Consider the following 26457-nt stretch of genomic DNA (forward strand, 5'->3'; position numbering starts at 1 on the left):
AGCTTTTGCAGCAATAGGATCTAAGACAAACCTCCAACATCTACAAACACTCAATAAATATATCAATGCCAATAACTCCCACTCAACCATGGTACCAAGTCACCTATGCCATCATAAAATCCATCTCTTACATGAAGATCCTCCAAGTCTACACTCATACATCCAAAGTGTCAATACCAAGTGAAACAAAGATCTCCAAACCCAAGAAAATACAAACAAAACCAAGAAGTAATCCAACAAGCTTCCACTAAACCATGTATCCAAGCTATCCATGACATCACAATGAAAAACCATCATCTAGCCATGAGAATCAACCAAGACATCAAACCATCAAAGAACTCAAAGTGCACATCATGAGCTCCTCAAAAGAAACCAAATAACCATGATCCTCAACCAAGAAGATATACCACCATAACCAAATCAAGAATCCAAACCATTGAAAATCAAGGATGTACCTATATATCCAATCATGTCATGCCAAAATCTATGACACCATAATCACATCTATGAACTGAGCATCTGACTCTCAATATGTTCAACCTATTAGCATAAAATAATCAACCACAATCCTCCACCATGACTATACCTGGTAACAACATCTCATCCCTTCTACATGAAGAAAAAATCAGAAAATCATGTGACTTAGGGCATAGACAACCCAAATACAAGCCACCAATTTTAATATGTATCAATAATGAAAGATCAATGGGAAAAGACAATCCATATCCAAGCTATAAATGCAACCTGTAAGTATAGACTACTTACAACACTGCACAACTTGTAGACCCAACAAGTCATCATACATATCCAAATCAAACATTGATAACCATATCATTATGAGACCAATCTAAAATATGAACTGAGTATACAATGACATCAAATCTTAAAACTACAAACATACAATGTCATAAACTCATAATGCTACCATAGTCAATATATACCATAAATTGTTCATATTCAATAATCACCAAATAAACCATGCCAAACCTACACCAAATCTAAATAATTGTGTAGAGCTCTTCAAGAGCTTTCTATTGACTACTCGAAATCCAAAATCTGACTTCGTATGCCTAAGTTATGCCTTAATCTATGCTCAAAATAAAAAACATCTAACTTTTGGGCTCCTAAAACCTAACAAAAAGTCAAAATCATAGAACCAAACCTACATCAAGTTGTAGTGCTCTAAATTAGCTTTCCAACACCTATAAGAAGTTAGAAATCCAATATCTTGAGAGAAAGTCATGGTCATTTTACTAAGATAGTCTTTTTACCATTTTCACTGCAAATTTTTTTTTGTGACAAAAATTCCAACATGATTAAATTTGACGGCCATAATGGGCTGAAACTAAAAAACTCTTTCATTTCCTTTGAACATGGCCAAATTAGGGCATATTATATATCAAAATTTATGAAAACATCAACCCAGATCCAATGGTGATGTCTATTTTTGCCCATGAGGTCATTTATGCAAGTTATCTCCTAAAACCTCATTTAAATGAAATATCTGAAAAACCCTTTTGTCCAATAATTTCACATGCCCAAAATCTACCAATATCCCTTCATAATAGTAAACCCAAAACCTTCAGATCTGTAATAAACAACTCTTATATCTTGCCCTTTCTTTTATCCTCGCATGCATTCCACAGATTTAATCTAGGGTTACAATAACAAAACCATAGCTCTAATATCACTTGTAAGGAAATTTGCAACGAAAAAAATATAAACATTTCCACATAACCCATAATAGATCTGAAATAAATATGCAATTGAAATCCACATGCAAGAGAATAGCCAATATATCTACAAAAAATTTGACACAAGATATACCCTAAGAAACCCTCATTGAGAGAAAAACCCAACCTCCAAAGGCATCCATCACCATGTATTATTCAACAAAAATACCATTGCAATACAACCATGGAAGTCTTCAATGCCATAGCCACAACCAAGCAATCCATGTGAACAAGCATGAATCCACACATCCCATGCCATGCTTCCAACCTTCACGAATGTTCCCTTGGCTAACCTGTCAAGCCTTGTCCCACTCGACTCTTGTCTTTTTCCTTCTATCCTCTTCATACAACAACTACCTTTGTGGTTTCTTATATAGTAGCAAGTCCCACAAAGCCACCAAGTGGTATTACATAAACCATGTGCTACTTAACCCACTAATCCCATTTAATATTGGACATTTAATTCTTTTCTCCAATATTAAATAATTACATCAAATATTATCACAATGTTAGAATATAACTCAAGTATATCCCATAGGAATCTTTACATGTTGCACATCCATCTAGGTGCAACATTACATAATAAAATAAAATAATACAATATAACAATATTATGTACTGTGTGTAACATCCATTATCTCAACAACTCCTTTGAAGAACAATTCATTAAATCACACCATTTCCATGCAGGAATCCTCACTCACCCTACACATCATGTTTTACCCTTTTAAAAGCTCCTATCCATCTTGAAGCTTGAGCATATCTGAGCACACATCCAACCATCATCATGTACATATCTAAGCATCAAGGTCACACTTGGGGGAGCTTACCATACTTGGTTTGCATTCCTCTTTTGTGTTTCCTTTGTCCTCTCATACATTTTGGTGTATTTCGTTAGTTTGTGAATGTTAGACTAATTTTAATACATTCTGTACACTAGGATTGTACAACATACAATAGGACCTAGAAACAAGGGTAAAAGGGAATTAGTACTGAAGATGCTTTTATCAACAAATGTATATTCAATATCAACAAAGACCACAATAATGCAAGCACTTCAAGTGATAAAAAATAGTCTTAAAATAAATATGTGATCAATAATTATGTCATTGATGCATGAGTGATAAATACCATGCAAGAAAAAATTAGTCTCAAAGGACTTGGTGTAATAAAAAATAAAATAGAAACCCAAACAAACCCTCAAATTAAAACAAAAAATGATACACAAAAAACCAAGCCATGGTAGCCTCCAAGGAGTAGGTATTTATAGTTTACACCATTAGGAGAACTACTTAATTTTGTGTTATGATAATTGATCCCAAAAAAGTTCATTCAGTCACCTGATATCAAAGAAGAACCAAAGGTAAAACCCCCTTTATGGGATGAAAACTAATCAAAAGGTCCCTAGATAAACTCTTATTTTCAACTCAAACATGTAGTGCAAAATCTCATTAACCATGGCCTAATTGAAGTAGACCCTCCTATGGGATCCTCCAATATTGATCACACTATTTTGAAGAATCACTTGGTAGAACATGATAAGAGAAAGGATTCTAGTTCAAATTCAATTGTGTTCTAATATGAGTTACAATCAATCTAGTCATGAATGTAACATAAACTGTTTAAATAAGGTAGATGCACATGTGTCTACTATTACTATTAAAGGTTATAACCTCCAACAATGTGTAGTTGGCACTCACCATAATAAGATCACTATACCAAGAGCTATGTCTAGGCCACTAATTTTTATTGAGTATAACCTTGTCAATCAACTTGGTAAAACCCTAACACATATATCTATATTTCATTTATTGTGTACTTCCCCTTAGCATAATGAGATCCTCAATATATTTTTGAAAGAGTCCATTATATCCAATAATGTCAATGTCATCCAATTTTAGACCATGATAGGGAAATTTTCATTATCACAACATGTTACCCTTTCACCTAGTGATGTCCCTCTAGATAAGCCTAATCACATTGACCTATTGCACCTAAAAGTCTTTTTCCATAATGCTAAGATTGGATGAGTCTTGATAGATGATATAGAAAAAATGTATATATGTACTATGAGAGTTTTAATAGGTATAAGTTATACTAAAAATGATATTGATCCATCTAGGAAGATCAAAATAGAAGTGTACGATAATCTTGAATGTCCTTCTAAAGGATTAATTGTATTACCCATCAAAACTGGCCTACAAATTGAAAAATACTTTGCTACAAGTTGTCTAAGATTTAGGCCTTCCCTACAACATGATTCTAGGACACCCTTGGATCTATGATATAAAATCATTCTTATATAAACATCAGCAATGTATGAAGTAGTCCTATAATAGATTGGAGATCACAATTCTAGGAGACCCTAATCCTTTTTAGTTCTATACAAATTTGAAAGATTCACCAAGCCAAAAAGTACCATTAAATAGTGAAGAAACATCTACTTATTCCTCTAACTATGTTGATGCATTAAAACTAGATGTAAAACTTCTAAGACAAAAGTTGAAAAAAAAAGTATCCTTAAGTAGATCTCTTGGTAAAAGAATAATTGAAAACATATTGGATGATAACTTCATAAGACCAATCAGTTATGTTGATTGGATCTCTAATTCAATTCATGTAAGTAAGCATTCTTGAGAGATCAGAATATGCATAGATTTTTAAGATCTTAATAAAGCATGCCACAAGGACAACTTTCCATTTCCCAATCATCATAATAGATATGAAAACTAGATATGAAATGCTATCTCTAATGGATGGGTTCTCTAGATATAATCAAATAAAAATTCTCCTAAGGATCAACCCAAGATGGATTTCACATGTGCTTGTGGAACATATTATTGGAATATCATGCTCTTCGACCTTAAAAGTGTTAGGGTAACTTATAAAATAGTAATGACTATTGTCTTTCATGACTACATGAAGATACTAAAGACTGTATAGATGATACACTATCGAAATATCTTGCTAGAAAAGATAATTTGATCATTTTGGATAGAATCTTTGCAAATATTGAAATCTATAAGCTTTGGTTAAATCCAAAAATAAAAGTGTATTTTTGGAGTTGTATCTAGAAAAATCCTAGCTTATGTTTTTTTTCATTGAGACATTGAGGTAAATCCTAAAAAGGTAAAAGTAAGATTAGAAATGCCTCCTCCAAGCACTTTGACGAAACTCAAAATCTTGTAAGTAAAATTACAATATATGTAAAGGTTCATTGAACAACTAGACAATAAGTTCCACTCATTTCAACATTTAATTCATAAGAGTGGAATCTTTCACTAGAATTAAATTGCAAACAATACATCCAACAACTGAAAGAATATCTTTTTAACCCACAAATCCTAAATGCCTATTATTCCAGTAAAGTCATTCATTTCTATATCTTAGATACTAAAACCACATTAGGAGATCTTCTAGCAAGACATGATGAAAAAGGCAATGAAAGGTCCATTTATTAAATTATCCAAGATATTGTGGGTTATGAATTGAGCTATTCACTCATTGAATGAGAATGCTTGGTTGTGGTTTTCACAACACAAAAATTGAGAAATTATATGATCCATCAAAAGATAATGCTAATTTCATGAATTGGCCCACCAAAACACCACCTATGCAAATAAAATTTAACAAGAAGAGTGGTAAATGGGTAATGATCTTAATAAATTTGACATTGATTATATTGATCACAAAGAAATCAAAGGATAAATAATCATTGATCAACTTGTAGATGCACCAGTTCAATATAATCATCCTTTATTGCCATATTTGCTAGATGAAGAAATATTTAACTTAACATCATATGTATGGTAGCTATATTTTGATGGATCATGTGCTATAAATGGATCAGGAGATAACATCATGTTTATCAAACGTTAAGGAGATGTGATAACCAAATCATACTAGACAATATTTGACTATACTAGTAATATTATTGAATATGAGGATTCTATCACTGGATTTAAATTAGCAATTCAATTAAATATCCAACACCTTAAAGTGTAAGGTGATTCCCAATTGGTCATTTGATTGATTAATGATGACTATGAGACAAAATATGAAAAATAGATACCTTAAAAGTAGCTGACTAACTTTTAGATGTCTAAATTTGTTCCAAACATATTTTGTAATCTTTCACTAATACATTTGGTGTAGTTTATTTTATGAGCATTCATCATAATTTTCATTGGCAAATGTCAAAATTTTGACAAACTTCCAAAAGTATGTTCATTGCTTTTTTTTTGTTGGACAACCCAAAGAATAAATATGTATTAAAATTCCAATTGCAGCGATGACATAAATGAGCTATGAAATGGTGGTTCTATAATGCCAAAATTCTAATAAAATCTACATGGTGTTTTCCAAAATTTTGACGAATGCACCCAACATAGGCATCGACAAGATTGCTAAACTCGAGAGGGAAAAAAATATCACAAGTCCATCACTCTCATTGGTTCTATGGAGGGGATAGTTTTGATTTGGATGAATGGGTTTGTCAAAAGTTTGAAAAAACCCAATATGTTTTTAAAAAAAATGTTAAAGTATTTTTGCAATTAGAATAACAAATTAATTTTTGTTTATACATTGCCATAGACATGAAGTTATCCCTAAAGGAAGGCATATAATGTGTTCTTGAGATCCAAGGATGGTTTTAATGGATCAAAAGAGTATGACTAAGTATGACAAGTGATGATTTTCATAGTGACAAGAAAATGGATTGAATTTTTTTTTATTAGTCTAGTGTAACTAATTTGAATTGAACTTGGTAAAGTAGTGGTGTATAGACTAGAGGGAGAATTGTAAGGTGTTTCAATAATACCTTTGATTGTCAAACTATTGTAACTTAAAGGGTACAATCTTGGACAGTTTAAACAGGAATAATCAATGAGATCTTTAACCATTAAGAGGTCTTGTGGAAGAGAAAAGAGATGTGTGTGATTAGTGAGATATTAAACAAAATTAACCCTTTAGCATTAAATATTGCTTACTTGTCCACTACCTTTATCCACTTAGAAAAATAGTCTTCCTCATCACTTAAAGGATATATGAGGACTAAGAAAGTGGAATGAGATATAAAATATAGATATCAAGGTGGTTTTGATGAGAGAAAAATCAATATTTTGACAAAATATAGTTGTTGAAACTTATCTTATTTTTAAACCACTCCAAGATGGGTTGACACATGGTTGGTAGGGAAAGGAAGAAAATTCTAATTTCCTAACAACCTGCCAAGAGTATACATGGAAGGAAACACATATTCAGTAGCAAGAACCAACTTATGTATAAATAAAGTACTAATTGATTAGACAACTTGCATGATAAAATATACTATCAACATCCAACATGCTCGACTATAAGGTCTTCTAAGTTACAAATAATACAATCAATTACAACATCAAATCTTAAAGGGCACAATATTGAGAATTTCTTCTTCCTTAGAACTTCCTTTTTTATACCTTCATGATGTCTTCCTAAATCTAATCCAATCTATTATATATAGCCAACGAGACCACAAGTCAGCCTATCAAACATTTAATTACAAACTAGGTCATGCCTTGGAGGAGAAAATAAAAGAGTAATTTAATTATAAAAATAGATTATGCACTCTTAAGGATAGGTCCACACATGATCCAAGAGATGTCCTTCAACCACCCAAGATGCCACATCATCATAAGAAACCACACATAAATTAATTACATGGTACACTGGATAAAATAGGTGAGAAAAGAAAGAGGTACAAGACTCTACGTACAAGGAACATTAGATTCTACACACTTAGGCTAAGGATCACCAATGGGTTCATAATAAGATGTCAACTACAGAAAACTTGTAACCACGAGCCACAATGGCTACTCCTCAAACAACAACATTGTATAGAAAAAAAAGCAATATTTTTGGTTGATGTAAGATTGCTCATTGAACCAAGATATTGCTCCTGCATCAAATACCTTGGGTAAATAAAAAACTTATGTCCTCATTAGGAAACCCTAATACTCTCACTTAAATCATAAAGACTTAGCTCAACTTGTGTTATCCATGAACTATCTTCAACTGGTTTATCCTTCCACTAAACAAGGAAATCCATGCAGTTTTTTCCTCTAGTGCTCTTACTTACTCTGCTATCCAAAACCTTCTCAATGTTTTCAATCTTCCTCTTGGGATAATCTAGGTTATATTCTAATTCCTCGTTTGATTCAAATTATTGAAAGATTTCTGCAATATTGAACATTGGTGAAATATCCATATCCTCTAGTAATTCAACTTCAAAAGCATTTGCACTCTCAAATATCTTCAAGATCTTACAAGGACCAAATTTCTTCATCTTCGTCTTTCTATAGGTACCAACTAGAAATCTATTCTTCTTCAAGTTAACCATAACCTCATCTCCAACTTCAAAATGTTTATGTCTTCTTCATTTATCTTCTCTCTATTTTTACTCTTGATTACTAGTCTCTAGATTCTTTTTAACTTCTTTATGCAAAGTTTTCATGAAATCCACAAATTCCTCTGCTTTAGCACTCCTCTTCATCTCAATACACAAATCCCTCTTTTCACTAGTTCCTTTAGGATGCATTACATTTACTATCTCAAATGGTGTCTTCTTAATACTTTTATTTATAGAATTATTATATGTAAACTCAGCTTGTGTGAAAATCAAGTCCCAGTTAGCAGGCTTATCTCCAACCAAACATCTCAGCAAATTACCCAAACTCCTATTCACAACTTAAGTTTTTTCATCTATCTATAGATGAAATGTAGAACTAAACTTAATTTCACTATACAACTTATTCCAAAGTGTCATCCATAAATAACTAATAAATTTAGTATCCCAATTTGAAATAATAGTATTAGGAAACCCATGCAATCTTACCACTTACGTAGAGAATAGTTCAACCATATTTGCTACATTAGGTGTCTTCTTACAAGGTATGAAATGAACAATTTTAGAAAATATTTCAACCACTAAAAAAATAGAATCATTACCTCTATGTGTTCTAGGTAAGCCAAGCATAGAATCCATATTGATATCTTCCCAAGGTCTATTTGGTACGGGCACTGGTGAATACAAACTCAAATTCTGACTAGTTCCTTTTTCCATTGACAAATTCTGCTACTCTTAACCATTTTTCCCACATCTTTTTTTATCTAAGGCCAATAATATCTATCAGAGACATCTTCACTATTTTGTCAATTCCAAAATGTCCAGCAAGTCCACCACTGTGTTTCTCTTTCATGATGTTATTCTTCATAGATCCTTTAGGTATGCACAATTAAATTTCATTAAACAACATGTCTTCTTGAATGAAATAATCAATTGCCTTTTCTTTCTTTCTTATCATTTCATTGTTATAATACTTCCAAGATTCTACAAATCAAGATATATTTCATATAAATATTTCAAATCATCAAAACCAAGTACCTCAACTCTCATTTTTGTCAGCAAATTCCTTCTTCTACTTAAAGCATCAAAAACTTTGCTAGACTATTCACTCTTATGTTTCAATACAAAGGATTTTTTTTGCAAATACTCTACCCACTTTATGTGTCTCTGATTCAAATTAGTTTGACTTCCCAACTACTATAAATCTTTATGTTTAGTGTATAACACAATCTTTAGGCAACAAATAATGTCTCCATTTCTTCAAAGGTTGAATAATAGCATAAAATTATTAATCATAAACTAAATACCTATTCTTAGATTCATCCAAATTCTTAATATATAAATTTATAGGTCTTCCTTCTTGACTCAAAAAAACTTCAATGGCACTTCTAGTAGCATCAAAATCAACATGAAAAACCTTAGTGAAAACAAGCAAAGCAAGTGCAAGTAATTTTTCCACCTTTTGTTTTAATATCTCAAAACTCTTATGCTCTCCACGTGTCCATTTTAAATCCTTTTTATCTCCTCTCATAGTCTCTATCATTGCATTATGTACTAAACTAGAATCTCTGATGAACTTCCTATAGAAATTTTCCAATCCGTGAAATGATCTAACTTCTCCAACATTCTCAGGGGTATGCCAATAAAGGATAACATGTGCTTTTCTATGATCCATCTTTAAATCATCAGTTGAAATAAAAAACCTAAGGTATACAATTTCCTCCTCCATGAAAGAAAATATCATCAAATCAATCAATGACTTTTCTTCTTTCAATCTTCTTTCAATCTATCATTTGTTGTTATCTTTTTTATGGTTCTAGAATCAGTGCACAGTCTCCATTCTCCATTCTTTTTAGGTGCTAATGCAATAGATATAGAAAAAGAACTTAAACTTTCTCTGATCAAACCCTTATCAATCACTTCTTGCACTTGTCTAATCAGTTCCTTATTTTTAGTAGGTGTTATCCTATGTGGCTTTTTATTAGGCAAACTAGCTTTAGATATCAAATCCATACAATGACTAATACTTCTTATAGGAGGCAAACCATCAGGTACATACTTAGAAATAATATCTTGAAATTTAGCCAACAAGATTCAATCTTAGGTACATGCTCAAGTTAATATGTTTTTTTCTTCCTAAGTATCAAGGCAAAACAAACATTTTTTCCTTCACATCCTTAATAAAATAATTTCCTTCAACCAAACACACTCTTACTATGGTACAATGATTCTTGTCAAGTTTAGCTACCAAAGAAAAAAAATTGTCATGCAAAGCTTTTTTTTATCATACTACCAAGTTCTACCCAACGAAATATGACAATAATCCATATGCATAATATCACACAAAACTTTATCATAATAATTTCCAATTTTGAACTTAATAAGGCATTGTTCACTTACTAGTAACTTATGCGCCTTCTGGATCCAAGAAACATGATAGGGATTAGGATGTCTCATTCTTTACAACTGTAATTTGTTGACAATCTCCTGTGATGCCAAATTATCTGAGCTCCCATTGTCAATGATCACTTTGCAACATTTTCCAGCAACCTTCCATCTAGTCTTGAATAAACTCTTCCTGAAAATAGGTTCTTCATTAGCTTCCACATTCCATAGGATTCTTCTCAACATCAAGTTCTCATAATGATCATGCTCATTAGTTGACTCAACAACTTATTCACAAGACAAAGTGTTTATACTACTACCTCCAATCTTCTTACCAGAATTATAATGTTCAAAGGCTTTACGTCCTTCTTCACACTTGAAATAACTACCCTTAAATGAAGATCTCTCTTCTATCTTGTACCATCTTAAAATGGACACATTTTTCTTTTAAGAAATTTTAGCTCCCTCGTCATAATTCCCTCTATGGATCATGGATATGCCTATTCTCGATCTCCTTTTCCCTCCTCTTCTTCCTCTTTCCACCCTCATCTTTCTGGCACCTACCCCTTCTTTTTGTGGCACCCTAAAATTGACCTCCAAGATTAGGTCGAATCAAGTTGAACTCGTCTGGACTAGGTCAACCTAGGTTAATCTAGTGCTTCTAGGTCGACCTAGTCCTAGACTAGGTTAATCTAGGTTGACCTAGCCCCTACAGTTTTGGAGCTTGGGGTCCAAAAGGTCTTAGGGGTTTAGTTAGTTTTTTACCATTACCCAGTCGACCTATATTGTTCTCCTGCCCAAAAATTCATATATAAGGAGACTTGGGGACTTCATTTTCATATCATATTCATAATTTAATTCTAATATTTCAAGCTCTTACTCTCAAGTGAATATTTCTTCCTTTTGCATTCAAGGAGTTCAATTATTCAAGTTTTATAAGCATTTAAGAAAGGATATTTCTATCTAGCATTGAAGGATCATTTTTGAGCATTTCCTCTTCAAGATCTAGCTTATTGTTGGCCATCAAGGGAGGAGGTCTACATTGAAGCATTCATCATCTTCTCCATTGATGCACTTTTATACCCATGGCACCGTGATGGAATTATGGTAGATCTATTGCAAAGAGTGGAGATACTCTACATTAGTAACTCAAGATCTATATTACATTTACCTACATACAAGCAAGGTGGATCCTAACATTTATATTGTCTTTCATTCATTTACATTGACATTTCTCAATTACAGTTAATTCCTTAATGTAGGGCTTGATCAAGGCAAGCCCTCATCGAACCCCAACCCAAAAACCATTCTTTTTTGTGTGGATTTGTAGGTTGGGAGCAAAAAGGATTACAAAACTGGAACCTACTATTTTGCATGCTTTCAGTAGTCATCATTTGCAGATCATAAGAATATGTAAACCTAATTGTAGGACGTCTTCCCAAGTCGTCCTAGTCCTCCAGTTTTAGATTCTCGAGAGATTTTTGGGTTTGTTCCTTTCATCATTTTATTTCAAGATCCATAGATAGATATTTAGATACACTTCAAGTATGTTTCTTTTGAAGTGAAAATGCATCTTCCTCTTCACATTTCAAGGTGTCTTTCATGTTTAATTTCCTTTCATATGTTTACCCTAGATTTACATCTTAATTGATCTAATTGTGTTTACATAGCATCTATATTTTACATTATTCAAGTAATTAGTTCACTTCCACAGTCACATTATCTTATTAAGAGCCAAAGAGAGTACATTTCCTTGTATCACATTCCTCTTTATACTTCATATTTAGTATTAGCTCCCTTCTTCCTTTGGGTTCTAGCTAATCTAATTTGGATCATAAGTGGAATCATATTTGGGAAATTCCTCTTTTTCCATCACACACATATTTGAATGGATTTGTGACCCCATAAAGTGGAAACCTAAATCTTATTAAAGTGCTTCCATTTTCCCACTAAGCATTTTGGTGAACCCTCCTTGTGCTCCTTTCTTTTTGGAGTTTATATTATGTAGCCAATATCTCCAGGCATATCTCATAGTCCATAATGCCTAGTCCATCATCACACTCAAATTGTCTATGTAGTGTTGATCTCCCTATTTCCATATCTTACTCATTCAAATCTTTGTGGATCATGATGCACCATACATCCTCTAGAGTAATTATCACCTCACTCATTGGTAGGTGGAATGAACTAGTATCTAAGTGTCATTGCTATGTTAAAATTTTAATCAATCATCTCTTTGCCTTAATAGTGGGAGTAAATGTGACATAATGTAACCCTAACTCAGCTAGTATCTCTCTCTGATGTACACTCAATTGAAATCACAACTCTAGGTATGGTGACCTATGCCACCACATCTATAGTAGAGGTAGCTCCTCCTATGTTTATCATACCAATTGTGTCAAATGTTTGTTACTCCATGTTAATGTTGATCAAGTTTGACTAAATTTGACCATATTTGACCATGATGACCTAATATTTGACCAACCCTAGGTTTTTGACTAAGTTTTGACCATTTAAGAGAATTCTGATTATATTTTGACTTTGTATGCAATTTGGTTTACCAACTATGCAGTTTGGCTTACTAAGTGTGTCAAGTGCACACTTGGGCATGCTAAGTGCATAAACTACATAGTTAGGCCTACCAAGTGCACAAGTTGTGCACTTGGGTGCATTTTCTACAAACTTGGCATGTTAGAACCCCAAAAATGCCCACAAGACTCACTTTTAACCCCCCATGTTTAACCCTCTAATTGCCTAGAAATGTGTAATCATAGAGATGCCTTGATGTACTTAATTGTGGTACTGCGGCCTTCTATGGTTACTAGCTCCATACTTGTTCCCTATGGGTTTGTCCAGTGGTAGCCTATCCATTTTCCTAGCTCCATAGCTCTAGTTCTTCCAAAAGTGAGAGTGAAAATGACCTCAAATCTCCTATTTAAGCCCTTTTATAGCCCATTTGTCTCATATATAGATGTGCAAGCTTTTTGTTTTGTATTGGTTGTAATGATCTTTGCAGTATGAGCCTCATAGCTTTTATGTTTGATCTCCTTTTTTATTCATTTTTTGTTGTGGATTCGCCTAATCATTATCAATATATTGACCTATCATGTATAGTTTTCAATCACTTTGTTAAGGGGGCACCCATGTATCCTACCATTATTGGGGAATGTTTATGCATTTTTTCATAACTATTCTTTGATACAGTGCTCAAAATTGCATTATATCAAAGAGGGGGAAAGTGTAGATGCTAAAATTTGGTTCATGTCTATAAATTCATCATTAGCACACTAACATGTCTGCATTCTTGCATCATAACTTTTGATCATTTTGGCCAACTTGACCATCAATCAAACCCCTTTCAATACTATTTCAAAATGATTCTTAATCTTTTCAAACCTCTTCAAACATGTCATTTCCAATCAACCTTAATCAACCGTGGAACAACAATAATCCTTTCAAATTACTTTCAAATCATTCTGAAATCAAATCAACTCTAGACACCTTCAAACCAAACTTCGACATTTTTGAGTTCATCATTGCATAACCCCATCTTGTTAGATCTTTGTCAAACTTATTATCATCATTTCAAATCGTCATCAAACATCCCCAAATGAATTTTGGGCATTATCAAGTCCCCCAATGCCAAATCAAACCCTATCAAATTCTAATCAAATAAACTCAATTCATCATCAATCCTCATCAAGTTGATCATTGACACTTTCAAGTCACTCAATGCATGATAAAGTCAAATCAACCTTATCCAAATAGATTCAACAATGTTGATAGAGTCCATTAATGCTATTCCAAACCAACATTATCAACTGATTATGATCAATTTGATGGCATCCACAGAGTCATTGACTCCACTAATGTCATACATTATCATTCCTTGGCCAAACCAACCGAACACATCATCAAACCTTGTTCAATCACTTTGAAATCATCATCCAATCAATCAATCACATTTGAACCATTTTCAAAATCACCACAATAGATTCAAGTTTGCATCAAGATCATCTAATTAGGTTATCTTTGAATTAAACTTATTAATTCGGCCAATCAAAAACCAATTTGTCCCTTGGGAATATATAACCCATAATTTTTTCCTATGTCTTAATCATATAATCATGTTATTTTCCCTTTTCTCCTAAGTCTCCCAATTAATTAATTTCATATTAATTAATTTTAACCATTTTCATGAATTATGGGATTTTTATATTCATAATTTCTGATTTCTAATTTGGAGAGATTAATGAATTTTTAAAATAAAAAAAATGGAACTTTTACACATCCCCCCTAATTGGGCTTCCATCCTTCTATTTCTAGCTTCCACTCTTACACTTTACCTTCACTTTCTTACACATTCCTTTCGATCTTTCCCCCTCCACCTTTTTATGCACAATTTCTTATGCATTATCATAATGTGTCCTTTTATGACACATCTTACAATTTGAACCTTTCAATTATGACAATTTTCCAAGTTGTGCAATTCAATTATGACAAATTTCCAATTTTCAAATTTATCACTCAACCCAATAAATTAAGCCTCTTTTGCACTTTTTTGGCTAACCACGCATCCAAGTATTCTCTCATCATAATCTTCATATTATTTTCAAGAGATTTGTTATTATCATGGAGAAAACATTAGAACAATTCAATGGAGAAAAAAGGAGAACATATAAGCTACAATTGAAAGGGGGTTTAGTTGTTTTGAATTCTTTTACATTTCAAGTAGTTTTTATGATAGGATTAGATAGGTTTGCATGTCTTTGAGGTTTTTGGTTGCCTTGATATGCTTTCTAACCCTTTTTCTAGTCTTACAACAATAACCACCTTGGATAACACAAAGTGGGCAAGCACATTGTAAGGTAATTATTTATTAACCTTATGAAATCAATGTGTGAGCCAAGCTGGAAATCAAAGATACACAAGCCTCACAACCCAAGATTGGTTAGATTTTGGTGTAGTTTCTCAAAAATGAGGCATCAATCTACCTATGCGGACTTTAAATAGCAGAGATCTCAAGCTATAGGTGGAGGCATTAAGGCACATAACTTGCAAAAATATAATGTTGAACCTTCAAACCAAATGTTAAACTTGCAAAATTGAGTGTTAGCTTGAAAATCAGAATGCAACTTTAATTAGAAAGAAGAGTAAAATGCTAGAACAAAAAAATCAATGAAAACAAATGATCAACCCCAATTAAATGAATCGGTGATCTACAAGTGCAAGTGTCAATTATAGGAGGCACCAATGCATAGAGATGTCAAAAAATCATTCGTGTTTAAGTGCAAGCAAACTCGTTGATTCAGAACTTGGAGCCCTTAAAACTAAAGATTTGTGAAAAATGATTATAAAAACGAGACTAGGATCCTACCCAATGTGCCAAATGATGTATGTTGAATTTGAAACCTATTTGTAAACCCTAACAACCCAACCACAAGCCTAAGTCTACAAACTAATTCAACAAACAATCAATAAAGCTCTTCTTCATGAAATGCAAAAGATAAAATAGTCAAAGTTAGACCATCACATTCATGTAATACTTGACTCTATTGTTCTTCAATCCTTCATGATCTTGTAATTTTCTCTTACTTATGTTGTACACACACAAGATGATGTGAAAGGATAAATGTGGTTGATTGATGTTGAAGAAGCTATGATACAAGATAATTATGAGATCAAACTAAGCAATAATCACAATATTTGTGTTCAACTTTTCTTTAGTGATTCATCACGTTAGACCAAATGAGGAAGAAATATGCTTATATAATATAAGTTCTTACAAGAATTCAGCATTGAGAATAAGAAGTTAAAAGATGAATCGCTAAAATAAGAGGAAATGTAAGAATTAATAAGATGAAGAGGTTGATTTGAAATTAAGGGTTAAGAATGTGCTAGGTAAGTGTTAGAGAGATGTTGACTTTTGGTAACACATCTTTGACTCTAATGAACATAGACATGGGAGGAAAAGAAAATGAAATGGGTAAATTAAGAGACTATTGTTATTTGTCACATATATGTGAATTTAGATTGTGATCGTGAAGAAAATAGAAGGCTAATGTTAGAAATGATAATATGGCAAATTAGTTAAATAAATAATCATATTTATTTAAATAATTAAAAAAGAGGCCAATAAATAAATAAATTAAATAAAATATTTGATTAACAAAATAGATATGATTATATAATTAAATAAATAAATAATTTTATTTTTAAATATCAAATAAATATATTAACTTTTGGTAACACGTCTTTAAATTTAATAAAGAATGCAAGTGTCTACACACTAAACTACTACAAAACTTGCATCATTATCATTTCCAAATGAAAGTTTCAAAAAATTAATCATCTCTTTAAATATTATTTTTCCCATATATATAAAGATTGCATTGTTATCAACTCAACAGTATTAAGATTATCATAAGACCTTTTCACACATAAAAATTAATAAAAGAAAAACAAAAAATCAAATTTGATGTGTATGTAATGACGTAGGTTTGAGCCAAAAGGATTAAACAAACTTTAAGCTAGGGTCAATGTAAAGAGCACGAAACTTTTTCTTCAAACGAATCATGAGGTAATAAGATTAAAGAAAATAATTACCTTTTCAAGAAATAAAACTTCATAAACTAAAAAGTTTGTGCCAAATCCATGCGAGATGATCTCTATATATTGAAAAGTCGTTCACACTGAAAGATGATTGGTCCTACATGGAGATTCTTTTCATCCTAAAGAGGAGATACCCCAAAACTGTAGAGCTTTTAGAAAAGGCAGACTAACACCAGTTCTTTCCATAATTGACTAATACCAGTTAAAATAAAATAGAGATGCTGTAAATAAAAGTTAATAGTATATTTCAAAGTTTGTGAAATGTCAAGTGGCTCTTAATTTGTTTGTGACGTTCAATGGTTTTCAATGAGTCCACTAGAGATCAAGTCTTGTTTGATGTAAGGCTCTGATATCATAAAGGATGAAGTCATGATTATGTTCCGGGCGATTTTGGCAGAATGTATACCCCAGTGTTTGGCTCTTAGCTGAAGAGGTTTCTGACACGAATGCACCCGTATCAGATTGCTAAAAAGTCACTGTGGTGGCCTTCACTGATTGATAACTCGTAGAAAGCATACCTCTGCTGAGCTGAACCCTCCATAACAAGAAGAACAAAAAGCTCATGTCATTTCCATGGCGTTCAGTATAGTTTTCCTACCTCACACACATAAATAAAGACAACAATACCAGGATACATCATTTTTCAACAGTCTGGAATCAAGTAAAGCAACTTTTGATCAAATTAAAGCCAATTGAAGATAAACCATATACACGTGTATGACGCAAATATCTTCGCTTGTGAACAAAAGTTCATGAAGTTGATCAAAATAAGTCCTCATGGACAGATCGAATTCGTTGTCAAAAGATAGCAATGCCCACACTTACAGCTGCCAGTCAATGAATCAATCACCTTGAGCTATCTGAAGGAATCAGTACCCATATATAAATATTCTAGCTGTGCTGTGGGACATGGTTCATGTGATCAAATCTACCAGTTAATGTTCGCATCACTGCCTAAAAGTTAAAATACAGAAATGGGCCTGGAATATCAGCTTTAATTGTCAACCGGAAGAGACATATTGACCCACAATGGCCAGAGAACAGCTCTACCGTCTTGGACTCTTGCAAGAAGGGCCCGGGCTACAATGAACAAGTGGGGAGGGGTGGGTAGGCCCAATGTGTATGTACATTGTATCACGAAACCCATCTTCCTGCCAGAGGATTGTGGACCCAGTCTCCTACTACAAAACAGCAATTTTTGACCACCCAAACGCATTATCATCACTTTGGCCAAATCTGTGACGCATTAGCTTGTCTGTTCCTCAAGTTTAGGCAGCCCTCAATCTCAGATTCCCTATTCATAAAGAGGATTGTTCTCGAGATGGATTCTCCTCCCATGTGGAATTTTAGGTAGCGCAATCTAGAAATAAAAGTTTTATGGGGCCAGGTAAGATAAACAGAACTAGGATTTTTCCAATGTTCCTATTCCTGAGTCTTAAGGCATTTAGCATATTAGGTTGCAAGGAAACAAAGGAATACAGGTATGGGATGGGAAATACTTGGGGACATCTTTGAACAGAGAATGGAAGGATATGAATAAAGTTACAGCTATATTAGAGATAGTTATAGTCTACAGATCATGTGGGATATCTGTAGATTTTGTCAACACGTCAAAAGCATATATTAGTGGTGGAGAGGGATCTTATCTCATTACGTCAACACCCCTCACATGATGGAGTCGAATACAACCATGTATCATGTAGGTTTTCCATCCACTACATACCCCGTCACTGGGTCAAGCCTACACGAGCGAAGAGTCAAAGGGCTTGAGGGACTCAAACTGATGACTCACACACTGATTCCATGAGATTTTGCCATTACACCAAAAGCACGTAGTTTTGGTGGAGATGAATCTCATCTGAAATATAATTACTACATCAACACTATATAAAGTGTGGAGATGGGATAAGTACAGAAGACTTAAGAAATTTCAAAGAAAATGGAAGTATAGAATTACAACTATACTAGAGATAGTGTGGGTTATATGGTGTGTGGGGGTGGGGTCAGTACAGAAGACTGGGGGGATTTTAGAACAGAGCATGGAAGTATATGACTAAAGTTACAGCTATACTAGAGATAATTATAGTAAAGAGAAGATGTGGGGTATATTGGGTGTGGGGATGGGGTCAGTGCATAATCTTGAAATAGGGTATAGAAGTCGATAAGGCTTTTAGATTTGCAGGTACACTTTTTACATCCCTCAACTCATCTTTTTCTTGTCTTGAGAAGATGAGTGTTCGTAGAACAATGCCAACATCAAGAGGTCCTCGTACAGCTATTGCAGATTAAAATCTTCTCAGGGGTAGAACATGGAGCCACTGAAAGTGACATTTTGTCTAGAGGGTTTAGTTCCGTGTTGTTGAAAATACATGCATTCTCTAGAGACACGAGCACCTACACAAGAAATATTACATTCATTATCCACACACCAACTTTCTTCGGACAAGAAACTTCATCACATCTCTCATGGCTCTTTGGTAAACCCCATTACATCAGACCTAAAAGACTAGATAGCAAAGTTCTCATACATCTTTACACACTATTGCAGGTGTAATTTCACGAGGAAAACTTGCGACGACCCCGCTCTATTTAAATTTCCACCACTAATACAAATCAAGAGTTTGCGTATGGGCATGTGTTAGTATCTTGCTTTTGTCCAGATAATTTGGGGAACCATGATACCCTACCATTTACAAAATGACAAACTCCAGAGAGGTCCCTTGAATTCCGTGAATTAAAGTAAATATGATGATCAGCTACAACTAGCTAAACTAATATATTTACTCAGCTGACTCTCAAAATACGTGGGATTGAATATTGGCTAGATAAAGCTATGTATATTAAATACTAAAACTAGAAAATACTAAAAATCACGCAACATGTCACCTTCAAATTGGTAAGAGAGATATTTGCATCTATTTCCTAAAGTATATTGGCAATTAAAAATTGTATCCATTTCCTAATAATTGTTATTGTGTTACTACTTGAACACAACTGACATACAATGTTCCCCACTTACAGTTCACGCAGCTAATTATTATTAAATCTTATTTCAATGAATCCTCAATATAATCTTCAGGTCATGGGCGAGATGAGAACATATACACAACTTAAATCAGGCATATTCATTTGCTCATATTAGCAGTTGTAATTCTACTATTTCAGTCTCGTAGTAACAAAAGAAACTTATAGACCAGGGCTGCAATCATCTGATTGGTCGAACAGCAGTAGAGTTGTCTGGAAATTTGTGCTTAATATTATCGAGATAATTTAATAAAACAATTTGGATTAACAAAGTTCTTTTGCTTTCAAACCCGAATTTGCCACCAGGCTAATTCCTTCCAACATAACAAACTTTGTAAGCCAGTAAAATGCATCTCAAAAGTCTACTACATATTCCTCAAGTCATCATTGCACCTGCACTAGTTTGCCCAAAACGTCAGCTCCTACATAAGTTTAATCGCCATGGAGACTAGAGAACCGATTCAATGCTTGTTGACGATATAAGACTGGACTAAGTAGCATACCATGGACTTTATATCTAAGATAATGATAACACTAGCATAGTTAATAAGATAATAATAACAGACAGAGCAGGATGGCATTCACTCATAATTCTTTTAATTAGGGAGGATTTAAATGCTCTTGCTTTAAGGATAAAAGACACTTGAAAACAAACATAAATAGCTATACATCATGTTGCATAGAAAGTTTTAAGGTCACTATTCAAAATGACAAAATCTTCTAGTAACTTACAACTGCAAGGTGTGCTAACCCTTGCACAGACCAATCTCCTATATTGTTCGAGTGGTTCTACATAATCTTTTCTTATTCCGAACACTGGAGATCACACAAAACGAGCATAAAGAGTAGAGCAATTAAGCCCACTCCCAGAGGGGAATGCTGACTTGATAATCACTTGGAAACATATCATTGCAGGTAACTGCTGATGCATCTGAGTAAAGGTTTCCTCCTGCTTTGGGGAGATGACATGTCTGAGGAAGCAGTTTCTCACTCACACCTTCGTCGTCGTCGTCGTCTTCTTCTGCAGGTGAGAGGTCTGACTGATCTGCTTCAAAAATATGGGATGGATTTACATGGTCTACAAAGGAGGAATGGCCACAATCAATGTGCTGACTGTCTTCATCTAGAACCCCACTGCTATCTGTTCCAGAGCTCAAAATATCTTCGTGTTTGCAGACAGGAATGGGGTCCTTAAGAGAAGCACCAATATCAGATTTCTGAAAATATTCAGAATGAAAAGCAGATTGACAAGAGCCTTTCTTCTCGGCAGTCTCCAAATCTTTTGTCTCAATTTTCAGGTCTTGATCTTTAGAATGCATCTTGTCGGTCAGCAAAACAACCTGATGCAATAGCAAAAATGCAAGAAACCAATGGATTTAAAAATAATTTATAACGATAGAAAACACCAATAACATAACATAAAGAAAGTTATCCAGATCCTGCAAGCAGCTGTTGTTATTATTATGTTAATAAAGATAGCAATTGACATATGTATAATTGGCACTTCGATTATAATCTGTTGAAGTGAAGGCCAATTGTCATTTGGTTTTCCCTTCAATTATGTATCTCTCGAGTTATGAGACTGTTCGTTATATGTAACTGGTGCATTTATAGACGATGCTGCTGCTGTATCATTTGTTTATGTTAATCAATAGAATTCTCTGCTCAATGTCAACATAGCTACAAGTTCTTGTGTACCACCATAAATCTCTTTGTGAATTGCTTCAATATTTTTCTCTATTCTATTTTCCGTTCTTCTACATTTACATAACCTACTCTTTTCTTTCAAGAATGATCTCCTTCAAATTAGATTATAGATTTTTCAACTGCGAAAAGACAGTTTTGCATCTTTCTGTACTGCATAAAACCGATGGGTTTATAAATCTCTTTGTATTTCTTATGCAAATTAATAAACCTCACAATCAGAGCCCGATTTGAAACTTTATGAAGCTAAACTAACTTAGCAATATCATCTTATTTCATACTTGTATTTAGATAGGCAGTTAAACATACCTCGGCTCTTAACTTCTCTTTTTCTTTGAGAAGGTTATCATAGTCCACCCTCAGAGTTTCATAGAGCGACTTAAGAATATCATAATCCCTTTCCAATTGTTTTGTTTTCCACCTTGCCCGCCGATTTTGAAACCAAACTGCAACCTGCCTAGGCTGCAGACCCAAATCCCTCGCTAGCTGTGCCTTGCGCTCAGGCTCCAGCTTGTTTTCAACCTCAAAGCTTCGTTCCAGAAATTGAACTTGCTCAGCAGTCAACCTTCTCTTCTTTTCCGGTGGATGGAAACAATCCTCAAGTTCCTCATCTCCAGTTTCTTCTTGTTCCAGGGTAGTATAAAATGGCCTCTTTGACACATTACCTATGACTTCGCCCAAATTAGCCACAGACCTTGAACCTACAACGATACAACAGCATCAAATTAGCTTCCAGCAGTGACAATATTCGTTGCCTGATTTCACAATTTATCACTCGAAATTTTTGAAAGATAGCTTCTCTAATAATCCCCCATAAGAAACCTTGATTGAAAATGTCACTGGCGAAATTCTCAACAAGCCACAAATCCAAAAGGGCTTAAATATCATATACTCACAACCAAAGCCTTAACAAAATAAATACTAAAAGATCCAAAACCGTTATCGTGGACAAGAGAAATACCAATAGAAACCCATTCTTATGAACATGTCATTGACAACCTAATGTAAACTAACACCGAGCATCTTTACAAATGATAATGCCCCATATTCATCGTCCCCTGAATGAAGGATTGGGTATGTAATTGTGAACGTAGCATTCATTCTCAAGTGCTTTGATGTAATAAGAGTGGGATAAGTGATAAATGATAACCATTGGTCCCAAGCAAAAAAACAGAAATAAAGGGTTTGCTGTACATGGCTTGGGCTTGGTAACAACCGGCGACCTCAAGAGTATAATTTGACTTTAAGAAATTCTGGAAAACTTAAATAAAATCCAGACAAGAAGTTGAATTAACGCCTAATCAATTTTCAAAACAACCGACTTAGACCCAAGATTAATGCTATAATAGTTCAATTAGCAAAGAATTGACTGCTATTGCTTTCCAATCAAGCCTAATCTAAAGACGGGCGTCCTATTCTACAACAGTTGGGAAGGGAATTGGTTTTGGACGTCAACATAAACATGGCCAGCAACAGGTAAAAGCACTGAAACTATCTAGAATTCAATTTCCTTTCATACCCAAATTGCAATTTTTAAGAAATATTTCAATGGAGCCGTTAAACCCACGCCGGCAAAAGCAATAATTTTGAAATATGTCAGCTGAGGACTGAATTTTGAGTCTCTGCATTATAGAAGAGCCACCTTAAAAAAAGGGTAGCATAATACTATAAACGATTACAAGTACAAAAAGAAGAAGTTGGAACTATAAACAAAAACTGTGCAATGCCCTAAAAAACAATTACTATTACTACTTTTAAGTTCAGCAATAAAATGGAATATGTTTTGGATAGAAAATGTAATCTGTTGGCCTTGTGACTATATATCTGATGAGATCCCTCTCCACCATCCGTATGTGTTTTTGGTGTGAAGGCAAAATCTACATGGTATCAAAGTGCAGGTCATCGGTTTGAGTCTCTCAAATCAGACTCAAACTGTTTGTCCATGTAGGCTTGGCTTATCAATGTGATATGTAGTGGGTGCAAATCCCACATGATATGTGATTGTATCCCCGTACATGCTTTTGGTGTGATGGCAAAATCTCCACAATTGAATGAGGAGGCTGATCCTTACAAAATCAACAGCCACCAGGCTGTAAAGAACCCAAGAGAACAAACAAAAGTACAGGAATACAACAGGGCACCACCAACAGCACACTGTCAGCAGTAAACCTCACTCTGAATGGAATATGTTACCCTAAGTAACATTGAGACGTTTTGAATTTTATAAATTATGAAACATCCAATCAAAAATCTGATATAAATATAAATTCAATGAGCACGACCTCTGTACAGTGTAATATAGAGACAACAAAAAGAACGCAAAATTTAGCCAAGGCAAACAAGTATCAAGTATCAATGCCTTGTGGGATACCTTCCAAAACACCTGAATTTCCGGATATGTTCATGGGCGCAAATTATGACATGCTTATTTTTCAGAATTATATACAAACTTCACCACTCAGCTGATACAGAACTTAGTAAAGAACAGAAAAATTAGAAACATAACGTCTGTCACAAACACCAAACATAACAACAAGTCTTAAGCTTACAAACAATACTATCAATGTTATATTTAAAAGCTCCCTAAATACTCCTTTTAATCAGAACAAGGCATGTCTGTATTGTAGAATTGAATTACAAAATTTACCACTAAACTCATACACAAATTTGGCAAGACTAGAGAAACTATAATAAAATACTTCTCTTGCACCATTACTACAAGATCCGATTTTCAGAAAAGAAAACTAATAACAGTGTCTATTTAACACCTCCCAAATTAGATATATAGGATTGAAGATGCAAAACATGACGTCTAATTTAACAGAACTTCACCAATCAGTTATTGTAGAACTCCGGACACATTATAGCATCAATATGAACGTTGAGGCTGAAGGGCACTATAAGAACAATATAAACTCTAGGGAACAAATAGTGCCAATATTATTTTCAACATCCCTCGATACCTGAATTATCAGAAATATGATAAAAAACACAAATCATGGCACCCTTACATTTTAGTATTCAACGATTAAAGGAAAATATCATCACTTATCTAGTACTTAACTTCAGAAAGACCATAATAATATAGATATGGCCTCTGCAACATACCCCATAACAAGATCTGACGTTTAGATTTATTTTTTAGTAAGTATTACCAGTTTTTTTAAGACCCCGTCAACAGCTTCATCAGCCTGATCTATTAGAAGGAATTCAAAGTCTTAAACAAGGTAAATCGATTTTTCACAGATAAATGATACATTCTACCAATTAGATACTGCATAACTTCAGAAAAAACTAAATAAATATATATTTACATGATCTCTGCAATCCACGGGTAACAAAAGCAATCTAAAGTTTACAATAAACCAATCCCAAAAGCTCCATAAACAGTTGAACTCCTACATGTGAGAAACAGCACAAAAAATGACATACCAAATAGGAGAGTGAATTGTGAACAAAAATCATCAATCCACTAATACACAATCGCAGAAAGAGGGAGAAAATGAAAAAGCTATTTGATAGTAAACTCTCCAAAAAAGAAAAAGAAAAAGATATTGATGTAATTAATATTGAAGTTGGGTATGGCAAGACGTACCGTTGAAAACAGGAGAGCCAAGCAGAGTTTCCAATGCATCTGAAGAGCAAGGGATCCTCGGGTCATTCCCCATGACAATCACATTGGATCCACCATACATTCTCCCCCCAGACATGATCATCTCCTTACCCAAATACTATTTCACACAGTAACATAAATTTTGCCCAAACCCAACACCAGCAAAGACAACAAGGTGAAGAACTATTATAAAAACATTTTATGGCGGAAAAAACTAGTGCTCCAGAGAGCTCTCATCCTAAACACCAACCAGCAGACCACCAGTTCCATCATTCAGAGCCCTCTTTTACCCAATTAAGGGACCTTGTTTTGAGAATTTTTTCCTCAGCCAACTTCAGCCAGGGGAAAAAATCTGAAGGATTTGAACTTTGAAAGCTCTGAAGAACTAGAAAGACTGTTCTATCCAGAGAAGAAAGAAGAGGAGTTGGGGGCCTTTTGAGGAGTCGGGCGGCATCTGGCTTTTAGGGAATCCTCACATGATGATGGCAGTGGTACCCATATGCATGGATGCCCTCATCTCCTTCCCTATGGCCCCATCGCTCTACATTGACCCAATCAATGCTTCCGATCAGTTTACATTGTGGGGTTTTGCCTTGTTCTTGTTTTTCCCAGGGTATGAAAAGGGCATTTCTCGGGCCAGTTGAAGAGGCGGACATTGTGGGTGTAACATCTCTTGGACTCTTCCACAGCTTCCCATTGCGACTTGCCTTGGACTCTTTCACAGCATCGCACTAGATTGTCGTAATAACAAAGTTTTCTCACCTTCTTACAGAACGGTTATTATTATTACTATAGGATTACAGCAGGTGTTGAACAGGAGTTTTAAGATATTATTTGCTATGGTGTGTTGGAGTGAGGATGAGGACGACGGGACTGTATTGTCATGGTCAGTCATATTAAGTTTAAGGACAGTTATCTTTGAATTATTGTTTATTGGATTTTGATGATTAAAAGTTTATTGTTGGTTATTGTTTGTTTAAATTTTAGAAAATAATACAAATTTA

General features: G+C 34.0%; 1 protein-coding gene across 1 annotated transcript; it reads right to left on the minus strand.

Annotated features, from left to right (window-relative positions):
* Nucleotides 1-20811: 20811 nt before the first annotated feature.
* Nucleotides 20812-25860, minus strand: LOC149553110 (homeobox-leucine zipper protein HAT5-like). Its single transcript, XM_089788622.1, has 3 exons — nt 25436-25860; nt 22150-22541; nt 20812-21476 (listed from the first exon to the last, which is right to left on the minus strand). Exons 1-3 carry the CDS (start codon nt 25554-25556, stop codon nt 20991-20993), a joined length of 999 nt encoding a protein of 332 aa, XP_089644748.1. The 5' UTR covers nt 25557-25860; the 3' UTR covers nt 20812-20990.
* Nucleotides 25861-26457: the final 597 nt, after the last annotated feature.

Source organism: Cupressus sempervirens, chromosome 6 (assembly GCF_028749045.1).
Source record: "Cupressus sempervirens isolate cs-2001-9-10 chromosome 6, ASM2874904v1, whole genome shotgun sequence".
Lineage (NCBI taxonomy): Eukaryota > Viridiplantae > Streptophyta > Pinopsida > Cupressales > Cupressaceae > Cupressus > Cupressus sempervirens.